Genomic DNA, 12928 nt, shown 5'->3' on the forward strand with positions numbered 1-12928 from the left:
GTCATACAACGGTATCCAAGAAATAGAGGATAAAATAAATTATAGATAGTTAATAGTGAGTTTGATCGATAATAATTTACAGTTAAACTTAAAAGTTTTATAAAAATAAAGATAAATAGAAAACCAACGAAAAAATACGGAATCAAGTGGTGACATAGACGAACACACGCCAATATCAATGATATGGGAGATATATCAAGCTGGAGATAATCGACAGTTTACTAAATCATTTTTTCTCTTTCTCTTGTTGACAAAACTTTAACATGCCAAGACAAAATAAAAAAACAAGAAACTTTATTTTAATAATAATTTATTTTGTACAAACTTATTCGACTTTTATGCTTTTTCTGGGCAACTCTAAACTAACACTATGCTTGGTGAGCATTCTAAATACCCTACTGACTATGGAATATAAACTAAGTACCACCAACAACATAAATAACAACACGTCTATCGAATAGTACTGCAGAAAATTCAAATTCCTACTTGGAGACTGTAAATGGGGAGCACCCCTATGTCTCATCACGTACTCAGTCCAAAAAATGGCTTTGTCCAAGGGTGTATCCGGCTGGTCGGTCAACAATTTCTGTCGGTGCTTCACCTGCGTCCTATATCTGGTATCCCGGATAACCGTTTTGATGGCTCTGAGTAATATTTCTGGGGTGAGCGTGAACAGGTCCAGTTTAAGAGCGTACCCGTCGGTTTCAGCTTTGACGGCATTTGAATCATGATCACAGAATACCGGTAGAGTCACTATAGGTACTCCGTGATATACAGTTTCGAACATGCTCAGCAATCCACCGTGTGTTACAAACGCTTTAATTTTCGGATGACCTGAAACGCTACTGAATAGACTTCAAACTCAAATAACAGTATTTTGATACAGACCTAAAATATCCTGTTGCGGCAACCATTTACCCAACATAACGTTACTGGGTATATCGGTCATGTCGTCAGCTTCGTATTTCCACAACACCCTCTGGGGCAAATTTCGAAACACGGTCATCAACATAGTTCGGAAATACTCAGGAATATTGCTCGCCCTTACTGAAGAACCCATACTGAAGTAGATAAATCCTGCATCTCCTGACCCCTCAATAAATCTCTCGAGGTCCTACAAATAATTAATAATTACTCAATAATCATCCATAACAATATTATTAGCGCGGTTATTTCTGTTACTTTCAGCAATATCAAGGTCTATGTTTGTTTGATGTTGTTAAGATGATATTTTATCGATATATAAACATTTAAATATATTTTCTTGTCATATCTTTATAGTGGTATCTATCAGTATTATGATCTGATTTAAAACTTTTCAAAACCATTTTGTAAATGTCTTTTAATGTTTTTAGAAACAGCTGAAAATGGTGTGCGACCATAGTTCTCAACAATATCGTTGTAATCTAATGCAGAATCTTCATAACGCTTATCATCAACCGATAATTGGTTGTTTGGTTTCAACATTTTTTTTTAATCAAATATATTTAGTCGTCCTAATACCTCGTTATATATCCGTTGTTTCGTAAATAACCAAGATTATTTAACTAAATCCACTGTAACCTTATAAACAAATAATTAAAATGATATGATATTTTATAATTTCCAGAAATACAGAAATGTTCTTGTACTAGCAACTGAAAAATGGAGCGGTGTGTCAATAAAGAAGTAAACAAATTGCTAATATTACAGAAAATTGATCAACCAACTCTATACCATTTTGGTATAATATAGGATGGGGCAAAAGTCCCTCCACTTGGTTAAGCGACGTTTTGCTCAGCTTCGCTTTAACCATTGTGTTGTGTAGACGACCAAAATTTCTTACGGATATCTATACGCCGCCAAGAACAAGCAGAAATAGTGACAAAATTTATTTCTTTTTGTCTAAATTGATAATGTCAACAAACAGAACTGTCGGTTTTGATGAGCACAAAATCATCAGTTAATTCATGAAACATCATTGCATCCACTAAAAACAACTGTATGATGTGGTATACACGCTGGAAACATCATTGATCCCTTTTTTTGAAAATAACCAAGGTGTTGCTGTTACTGCTGAACGGTACCAAGACATGAATCGAAATTTTCGTGCTAAAAATGAAAGAGCAAGGACCAGAGGGCATGTGGTTCCAGCAAGATGGGGCCGCAGCACCAAAGCTCGTTCAACAATTCAATTATTGAATTATATTTTTCCGGATCCAGCCAGATCCCCGGATTTAACAGCACCAGACATTTTCTTATGGGGGTTTTAAAATCAAAAGTTTATGTGAATAAGACCCAAACGATTCACCATCTTTAAGACAATATTCGTTACCAAATTGAAGAAATTCAGCCTCAGATGTTGCCCAATGTCATGAAAAATGCCTGATGTATTTTCTCGCACTCGTCCTGCTTGCTAATTAATCCAAGCACATAGGAAAAGTAGTAATAAATTAATTGTAATAATAATAATAATTAAGATTGTACTAAGCTTATCTAATAAAGATGATATAAACCTAATACGTAACATTACAGATATTTTACATATGTTAAACAAAGTGAACAGTCAATATCTGAGTTGATGCCACTTTTTGTACCTACCTCTGGTAACTTCTTGGGTGGATGGCAATGAATACACGCTATCTCAGCTACGTTAGGCAAAAATGGTCTGGGATAAGTCATGGTGGCATGGCCATTTTGCAGGATAAAGCTGACGTTCTTCGATAGATCATAAATAGCCGGCATGTCCGACCCAAAGTGCCTGCTCAGAATATTCTGAATCTCAAACCTCGTCATCGTCGAATGCATTAAGTTTCCCATTAAATAAAAAATCATATTTTGTACCTAAAATAAACATGAAAAGTTATATTAGAAATGTTGTTCTGGCGAAGGCGCCGGTTAACTCACTCTTTGAAGGAAGCTCATGTTGTCCGAAAAAGGCCGGGCCAAAAACGGCGTCACTGAGTATGCAGTGGGATTTCCAGCCGTACTCAAAGACCCCACGTACATACCAACTGTGTTAATATAAATGAACGGAGCTTTATAAAAATGGACGAAACCCATTGCACATTCTGGATAGGCCCCGTCTAGGATCAGGAGATCGTACCTCTGACCCGAATACATCAAACTCTGCGTCTCTGGATCTGACAAGAGAACATCACACGCCTGGAATGAAAGATTCATTAGCATTTCGAGGTTTTTCGGACTCTAAGCGCGGAATTACCTCATAACCATATCTAATCATATCAATGAACGGTACAGGTTCTTCGCCTTTCATTCTAGCACCCACCAAATCCCAGTTAGTGAAGTTCCTGACGTAGAACACGAAACTGGTTGGTGTTATTTCTTCCAAACCTGTTTTAATAATATGAAATAAATACGATATATTGTAATAAATGTGACAAAATAATAAAAACACCATGTCATATAACACATTTTGTTGCATATCCCATGATAACAACAAAACAAACTGAAATCCAGACTGTTTGCTTCCTACAAGTTTCGTTCGTTCAAGGAACAGCCTCGACAACATCTGTAAAGAAATTCTTGCCATAACCACGGCATTTCTGTCAAACACTATCCTATTTCAATGTGCTAATGCGTCCATACAATAGTCAAAATGGTTCAACAGTGCTTTCAAGAGCATCAATATCATGAAACTTTTTCCCTGCTAACACAATCGCCAGACCTCAACATGATTTTACATTTATAAGCAGTTTTGGAGCAAATAGTGCGTAATATAACAGATGGGGTAAAAGTCCCGCTACCATTTTGATTGCGCACCATTTTGATAATGTGACGTTTAGCTAAGTTTCGCTTCAATTACTGTATTATGTAGATGTCTACATTTTATTATGAATAAATATACACTACAAGAACGAGCAGCAATAGTGACAATATTTAATGAAACTAATCGTTCAATTATTGCCACTCAGCGGAAATTGCGTCAAAAATATCCTAAGCATCCAGTGCCTCAGAAAAACACAATTTATCTTACATGCGAATCTTCGACAGTATGGTACGACAGCAGACAGGACCCTTTCTGAAAGGCAACGGACATCTCGTAACGCTCAAAATGTGGCTCTGGTACGCGATACAGTTGCAGCCTCTCCAGAAACATCAATTCGAAGACGTGATTCCTAGTTACACATTTCTGCACGCAGTTTAAGGCGAATTTTGAAAACTGATTTGAAAATGTTCCCGTACAAAATTCAATTAGTCCAAAAAATTGCTACCGAGAGATCAACGAGTTGAGTAGAGTAGTGCAATCCTAAGGGTGTCTGGTGAAATTAAAGACTTTTCGTCTAAATTAATAATAATAGACGAAGCCCATTTGTTCCCATTGGCCACGCCAATAAACAGAAAAGTCGGGTTTGAGGAACACAGAATCCTCAATTAATTCATGAAACATCATTGCATCTACTAAAAACAACTGTATAGTGTGGTGTTCATGTCGGAAACATTATTGGTCCCTATTTATTTGAAAACAAACAAGGTGTTTTTCTTGTGCATGAAATGGAAGATCAAGGATTAAAGAATATGTGGTTTCAGCAAGATGGAACACAACCACAGCACACAACTCGTTCATCAATTATTGAATGATGTTTTTCCACGAAGACTAATTTCGCGAAGTGGCGATTTGGCATGGCCAACCAGATCTCCGAAATTAACAGCGCGAGGCTTTTTCTTATGTTTTTTTTTTAATTAAAAGTTCACGTGAATAAGCCCCAAACGATTCAATATATTCAAGACCATATTCGTCACGAAATTGAAGAAATTCATCCTCAGATGTTGCAGGATATCATTGAAAAGGTCTTAAAAAGAGCCGAAAGTTGCATAGCGAGTTGCGGCCACCATTTAGCCGATATAATATTTCAATCATAGCCAAAAGAAAATGTAAAAAACAAATAAGCACTTACTTTTACTTTTCTTTGAGCAAAATTATAGGTAATCAAAATGGTATCAGTACTTTTGCCCCACGCTAAATTTCCCTCTCCAACATCATTCAAGCAATTGACGGGTGTTTTGGTATAAGAATGGTGCAAAATTCGATTGGAAATTATTCAGGCACTCTATGAATCTATCCCGCGAAGATATGTAACTGTTTTACAAAAAAATGGTGGCTCAACACCTTCTTAACAAATAAATATTGTGTATATGGCAGGTATATATATCATTATATCCATGCCATCTACCACATTAACTCCAAATATGTCTATAGACATTTGTACAACCACAGTTCAGATTATATGAAAGACCAGAAATATTACCTTCTAAAACAAAATCGCTGGGAAAGGCGTTTAAGAATGTAATGTTGTGTCCTCTGGGTATAAGTCCTCTGGCCAATTCCCAAAACGGAATTTTATGGGACTTGGTACCTCCCATCGTGATCATCAATATATTTCCGCAGGTACAAAATTCTATCACAGTCAACGCGAGGCTGATGATGGATATCCATGGTCGTACGGTCATATCTGCAAAGGAAACAATGACAAATGAACAATAACAGAAAAAATGGAACGTTAACGAAAACTTTCATCAATCAAAAAGGAATTAAAAATGGTAATGACATTGATATTGGCTGGTAGCTGACATTACTGTAAATGTGAAATTGCACTGGGTGATTATTTCAATGGCGTTAAGAAATGTTTAATTGAAATATCATCATGGATATGACGAAAATGTATAAGCAAATTTCACTAATTTCAAAAAACAAATATTTACTCTATAACAAGTTTCAACGTTTTATTTCTTTAATATATACCTGAGCGTGTTCTAGAATAATTACATAGATTTTTATTCAAGAGCATGGATGTAATTACTAATAATGGATCTAAATATTAATTAACTTCAAATGTCTCAGAGCTATTACTTCAGTGTTAACCCTTTAATGTGTCTTGCATTATAACTAATTAAATAACAAATTCACTACACTATTAACACAGTCACTAAGAGATATCATGAAATAAACAGAAACAGTGTCAACTTTGAACAGTGACACTGGGCAAAGAAATAGGAAGTAAGAACATTATAGCCAGATGGCAGATATTTCCAATGTATTATTTAAGGAATACTTAAAATTTGCAAAACTGTAACTTCAATAAAAGAAAATATAGTTCAAATGTTGTATTATAATATCTTTGTTGATAGCCAACATACGTAATATATTGAGAGATTGTAGGACACAAAATAGCAATATATAGAAAAGCCCTTTGAGCCCTCCTTTTTATAATACCTTTTTCGAAAATTGGTTTATTTTTTGATTTCAAAATAGGCTGCAAAACAACTTGATTAATACTTGAAGAAGAAGGATTAATAAGAAAATTAATACTTCAAGAAGTATGTTTAAAAAATATACATTAACATAAAATAAAATATTACAATTCCTAGACTAACAAGTTGGTGCTCATTTTTTATATGATGGATAGTATATCATGATTGTTTTATTTTGTTGCTTATGGATTTTTAAGCTGTCTCTTTAACTTCTCGATTTTAACACAATAAGAACACAGCAGTAATTTTGATATATATGATACTTTATTATCTAATTTTTTTATTACAGCTGTTTAAAATATAACTTTTTGGTATGTTTTCTCTATTGTGAGGTATATCATACAATTTAACCCTTTTAATTACCGGATCAAATTTTACAATAATATTGTAAAAATAATTATAATTTTCCTCAATACATGTTTGTGTCACAGTCACAGACTAATACATTAACAGCTATAAACAATTTTGTAGTTCTTTTCTGCTTCTTTTTGCTGCTTTTTTTGTATTCATGTTCTTATGTTATTGATTTTCCTTACAGGTATCTGTAATAGTAATTTATACTAACCAATGTAATGTAAGAAATGTAACGAAATGGAGTTCTCAGTACGTTTTCCGCTAAGAACACACAAAACAATTATTAAATTACATGTATTAAGTTAACACTATATGGTCTATTCAAAGTTTTTTTGTACATATATCATCAAGATGTTCAATGTATTGCCTGCTGCAATTTGCAAATTTCTTTTATGGAATCAGACATTATTTTCCTTCCCATTTTATTATAGTTAAAAAGAGAACAATGCTGTCTGATTAAGTGGCTGATTTTAAGAGCCTGTCAAAGTGGTCCGGTTATTAGGCGTATGCAAAATTTTTAAAAGCAATAGTGATAGCAACTGGGATAAGAATTATTACTCTAGCCTATAAACTACTGTGGCTGTATAATTAACTGTAGTTTTTAGATGTATTATAATGTTAAAATAAATTATATTTGATAACATTTTTGTTGAATCAGTTAGCCTAACTGAACTAAAACTCGGAGTTGATGCGGCAACATTGCGACGTTTTGATGTCGGAAATTTAAATGACGTATGTACAAAATAACCCTTAACAGACTATATATACTACTAAATGTATTCTATAAAACAACTGAGTCAACGATTCACAAAACTGTCAAACTCTCTTTTAATTCGATATGTCGGCTTTCTAATATCATCTACCATCTACCGACATCTATCAAAACTTAGTATAAGTGATATCAAATATTAAAGAGAAAAATATAAAGCTGCAAAATTTTATTTCCAAACACGTATTAGGCGACACCGAAATCGCTTCCTAACTAACCGACCGTTTGGCGAAATAATTGGTTAATTCTGTCACGAATGATATTTGATCCGTGCTTAATCGTATGAAAAAGAAAACGAAATTGCGATCTCGTTATTATTTAAGAAAATGTCGCCGAATTTACGTGTTTCGTTCTGCGAAAACAAACGACCCAAAATCCGAGAGATACGAATATGTGAATTACCGTTCGAACCGGTACCCCGATATCATTTCGGATAAAAGTTTTGCAATTTCCATGAAAAATGCACGCGTTCGTGTTGTAAGCGCGCTTTCGCTTCACAGCCTACTTGATAAAATTCCACTTTTCATTTTTATAGTATTTCGCTCATATTATTAGGTGTACGAGCATGTCTCCGCCGCTCTGTTAAAATTCTCTGTCATGTTGCATCATTCTTAATGCAAAACTTCTGAAACGAACATGTTAAAAAAATAGAAAGAACTGGACTTAAAATAGAAGGAAAAGGTTTTGATTTGAAAACTGGTTGGAAGAAAATTGTAATTACCTCTACGTAATAAATTACGGTTGAGATACGGTTGAAGCAAAAACTTGGCTTGATGCCGAGTTTCCAGACACTGCCCCAGGAAAATCAACTATCAAGGATTGATATGCTAAGTTTAGACGTGGTGAAATGAGCATCGAAGACGGTGAACGCAGTGGACGCAAAAAAGAGTTTGTTACCGACGAAAACATTTAAAAAATCCAAAAAAGTTTGAATTGCCATAAATTGAAATTGAATGAAATAGCAGATACTCTAAAGATATCAACTGAACGTGTAAACATATAATTCACGAATATTTGGGTATGCGAAAGCTCTGTGTAAAGTGGATGCCGCGCGAGCTCACTTTTGACCAAAAACAAAGACAAGTTGATGACTCGGAGCCGTGTTTAAAGATGATCAAGCGTAATAAACCCGAGTTTTTGCATGGATATGTGGCAATGAATGAAACATGGCTCCATAATTTCACTCCGAAATACACTCGACAGTCATCCGAGTGGACTGCATACAGTCGCAACACGGAAAACGCAACAGTCGGCAAGATTATGGCGTCTATATTTCGGGATGCGCATGGAATAATTTTCATTGACTATCATTTTCATTGAAAAAGGAAGGCCCATCAACAGTGACTATTATATAGCGTTATTGGACCGTTTGAAGGACAAAATCGCCGAAAAACGGCCGCATTTGAAGGAAAAGAAAGTGCTGCTTCACCAAGAGAATGCACCGTATCACAAGAAAAATTCATTCATCCACTGTATTCTCCAGATCTGGCCCCCCGCGACAATTTCCTGTTCTCAGATCTCAAAAGAATGCTCGCTGGGAAGAAATTTTCATCGAATGAAGAGGTGATCGCCGAAACTGAGGCCTATTTTGAAGTCGAATCGTACTACAAAAATGGTATCGAAAAGTCGGAGGGTCGCTATAATCAGTGTATCATCCTTGAAGGGAATTATGTTGAATAAAAGAAACTAATTTTGCCAAAAAAATGTGTTTTACTATGGCAGACCGGGGACCTTTCAATTGACCTGTTACAGGTTGGCAAACGTTGTTTTAACGCTTTGCTTGTTTTGGTAAACTTCAAATAGCTTCTTACTATTACCCTGATTGAAAATGCCGAAGCCAGACCGAACATATTTTATCTCTAATCAGTTACTTTATTTAATCAGTTGTATCTCTAACAGGTGCGAGATAATGAGGCCTCTTGCCACTAAAATTCGTTAGAAACGTAAGCATTTTTATTATTAAATATTAAGATGCTGTGGTTTTACTGAAAATATTTTCCGTACGTTGCAGCTGTACTAGATATTTGCATGGACAACGTCAGTGAAATATCTCAAAAAATTAAAATTATAATCTTGGATTCACCGAGAAGAAACCGTCCTCATACGAAGCGGGTGATTCAGCTTGATGTTAGCTCTATCAGAGATTAAGTATATGAAATGTATAAAAACAGTGAGTATTATCTAAGATTTATCAAAACGACCATAATTTAATACAATTATTTCAGAGGAAATTGTTAGTCTGAAAAATATCGAAAATGACTCATAGAACTTCCATACATTGCTATGAAAAGAATAAAATTTAAAGCATTTAACAAAATACTATGTTATGACTAATGATGAATCACATTTTGAATAAAATATAAAGTTTCATTATTAAACAAAACCCGATTTTTCAATAAAAATAGATTAACTAGTAGATCATAATTAACAAAAATATATTTAGACTCACTCTGTATTCCATACTTACCAACTTTACTATCATCTATGAGGAATCGTCGTAAGTAAACAATAAACAAAACAATATAAGCCAAACTGGCGCGCAATATTACGAACTATTAATGCGAATCTAGACCTGCATATCGCAGGAGCCGTTCACTTTTCAGCAAATGGAAATATAACGTAAAAATCCGATTTGCTTGCCTTGATCCTTTCCTATAACGTTATAAATCGTCAGTGTTGCAACGTACGCCTGAATAAATTTGTCATTCTAATCGCCATTATCACCATAGAACTTATTAATTATAAGCAGCATGTTCAATAGTCAATAGATTTCTTCATTTTAGTTCTTGCATCAGTCGGACCACAACAAAACCCAACTAAAATCTTACAATTTCTGGGGAAATAGTCATAAAACCTCTGAACCTATCAGCCTGCCTTTTTTAGTCAGTCATCTGACTAAAGATGATTCTACACTAATAAGAATTTATGTATCTATTATGTATTAGTACATTTATGAAGAATTAGGAATTAAAATGGTGACATTATTTATTAAGTACGCCATTTCAATTTGTACTTGAAATCAATTAATATAAGTATAAACGACAGGTCAATTGAAAAGCCCCCGGCCTACCAATAGTAAAATACATTTCTTTGGAAAAATATTTTTTTTTATTCAACATAATTCCCTTCAAGGGTAATCCACAGATTATAGCGACCATTCAACTTTTCTTCGATGCCATTTTTGTAGTACGATTTGGCTTCAAAATAGGCCTCAGTTTCGGCGATCACCTCTTCATTCTACGAAAATTTTTTCCCAGCGAGCATTATTTTGAGATTTGAGAACAGGAAATAGTCGCTGGGGGCCAGATCTGGAGAATACAGTGGATGAATGAATTTTTGAAGCAGCACTTTCTTGCAGCCGTTTTTCGGCGATTTTTTCCTTCAAATGGTCAAATAACCTTATGTAATAGTCGCTGTTGATGATCCCTCCTTTTCAGCTAGTCAATGAAAATTATTCCATGCGTATCCCAAAATACAGACGCCATAACCCTGCCAGCCGACTGTTGCGTTTTCCCACGGTTTGTAGCGGGTTCATCGTATGCAGTCCACTCGGACGATTGTCGATTGGACTTCGGAGTGAAATGATGGAGCCATGTTTCATCCATTGTCACATATCGATGCAAAATCTTGAGTTTATTACGCTTAATCGTCAAACACTGTTCCGAATAGTCAACTCGTCGTTGTTTTTGGTCAAAAGCGAGCTCGCGCGGCACCCACTTTGCAAAATCATTTTGTGGTTTTTTTTTTAATGATTTCATCGGTAACAACCTCTTTTGGGCATCCACTGCGTTCACTGTCTTCGGTGCTCATTTCACCACGTCTAAACTTAGCATACCAATCCTTGATGGTAGATTTTCTTGGGGAAGTGTCCGGAAACTCGGCATCAAGCCAAATTTTTGCTTCAACTCTAGTTTTTCCCTTCAAAAAGCAATATTTTATCAGTACGTGAAACTCCTTTTTATCCATTTTTTTAAAATAATAAAAGTTACTTCACTCAAAATGCTATAATTCACAAACTAATGATCCTATGACAGCTCTCAAATTTATACACCAATCTTTTGATGAATAGGGCTCATTAAGAAACATATGGATTTAATTCTAGTAGCGCCATCTATGTGTCAGTTAGGGGACTTTTCAATTGACCTGTTAATTCAGTACATATTAACATATATAAATATATTATTAATAGAGGTAAATACATAAGTATATATTTCCCAGATTAAAATTAAATTAAAGTAGCTTAAGCTGAAATTAATAGTAACCCTTCAAAAACAAACAAAAGGACTGAATTATACAACTGAAAACTGATCGAGAAATCGAAGTAAGAAGACCAAAAATATTCTATTAAAATCATTATAGATCAATTACATAATTGAGTCGTCAATATCACTAAACTAAAAAAGGTTTTATTAGTAAACAGTCAGTTTACTAACTAATAAACTGTTTCACTTGCTAATTAATCAATAATGAATTCCATCTGGCTGCAAGGACACCAAAAATGAATTAATCTCCATGAACACAGCCATGCTTCCAAAAACACCCTAATTATTGTATTTCTGTCACAAAAATAACAGTTATGGTCATAAGAGGGACTGAAATTACTCTAGTAACCTAGTCTACTGGAATTTGAAGAGAAGCTTGAAATTCAAGATGTACTGACACCAAAAATAGATTGCAGTAGCTAAGTTATAATTTAGTAAACAAATCCTTACAGCCTGTATCATATAAACTTGAGTGAAATTAATGAAGACACCAAAGACAAGGGTGCAATCTGAATCAATCACAATAATTCAGATGTGACAACAAGAAAAAAACGTAGTGTTAAGTTTAGCTGTGAGATAAGATGAGTGAAGTGTTAATTATTAAGAGTTTCGTTCACATTAAACTAGCATTCAAAAAGTAAGCATCTCTTTTCCTCTAAATATAAAATATTTATAACAAAAAAATTGGTACAAAAGGTAAAAAATAATCAAATTTAGATTTTCAACACAAAAAAAGCGTTTTAACATAAAATTTGTACATAATAATCGTTGTAATAACTAAATAAAAATAAAAACAAACACTTTATTTAACCTATCCACTACACGTATATTTTATTCTACTATATACACACAATTTAGCTTAATACCTACCTAAACCAACCAGCAAATCACTTTGAAGTCGGTACGAGCAACAAATTAGATTTGTCTTGTTCGTAATTTGATTTTGTGTATTTGTCACAAATTTATATTATTGTTTTTGTATTGGTTGGGCTCGGCACCGACCTCAAAAATATATACCATCGAACATAGAACCTCCTCCTTTTCTAAATTCCTCCTTTTCTAAACTCGGTTAAATATACGCATTTTGTAACTCTTATGCTTGCTTTATTCATATAACCAAGCCTTGTTATGTCACAAAATAAATATGTCTCTTACTTTTTCTTATATTTTCTTTACAATGCATTAATTACGTAATTACGATAAGAATCTTCTTCGGATCTTCCAGTTAACTAAGACTTTATTCTGTTGTGTCGGCAAAATTTCTTCACAATACTAGTAAGAATCAATGCAA

The 12928-nt window shown here is 34.2% G+C and overlaps 1 protein-coding gene across 3 annotated transcripts in view; it reads right to left on the reverse strand.

The window, feature by feature from the left end:
• Positions 1 to 293: 293 nt before the first annotated feature.
• The window catches only part of Ugt50B3 (UDP-glycosyltransferase family 50 member B3), a 38492-nt gene continuing 25857 nt past the window's right edge, over positions 294 to 12928 (reverse strand). For 2 of the 3 annotated variants that reach the window (XM_076418456.1, XM_076418455.1), the window contains exons 2-7: positions 5250 to 5453; positions 3203 to 3333; positions 2887 to 3144; positions 2581 to 2823; positions 889 to 1114; positions 294 to 834 (exon numbers count right to left, since the gene is read on the reverse strand). In XM_076418456.1, coding sequence (XP_076274571.1) covers positions 326 to 834; positions 889 to 1114; positions 2581 to 2823; positions 2887 to 3144; positions 3203 to 3333; positions 5250 to 5451 — 1569 coding nt within the window. In that variant the 5' untranslated portion in view covers positions 5452 to 5453 and the 3' untranslated portion in view covers positions 294 to 325. Of the gene's footprint in view, positions 835 to 888; positions 1115 to 2580; positions 2824 to 2886; positions 3145 to 3202; positions 3334 to 5249; positions 5454 to 9842; positions 9981 to 12928 lie in introns of those variants that run through there. The other variant, XM_076418457.1, reaches the window with a different exon arrangement.

Source organism: Rhynchophorus ferrugineus, unplaced genomic scaffold (genome assembly GCF_030347505.1).
Source record: "Rhynchophorus ferrugineus isolate W39M unplaced genomic scaffold, kcgeb_rfMv2 rfM11, whole genome shotgun sequence".
Classification (NCBI taxonomy): domain Eukaryota; kingdom Metazoa; phylum Arthropoda; class Insecta; order Coleoptera; family Curculionidae; genus Rhynchophorus; species Rhynchophorus ferrugineus.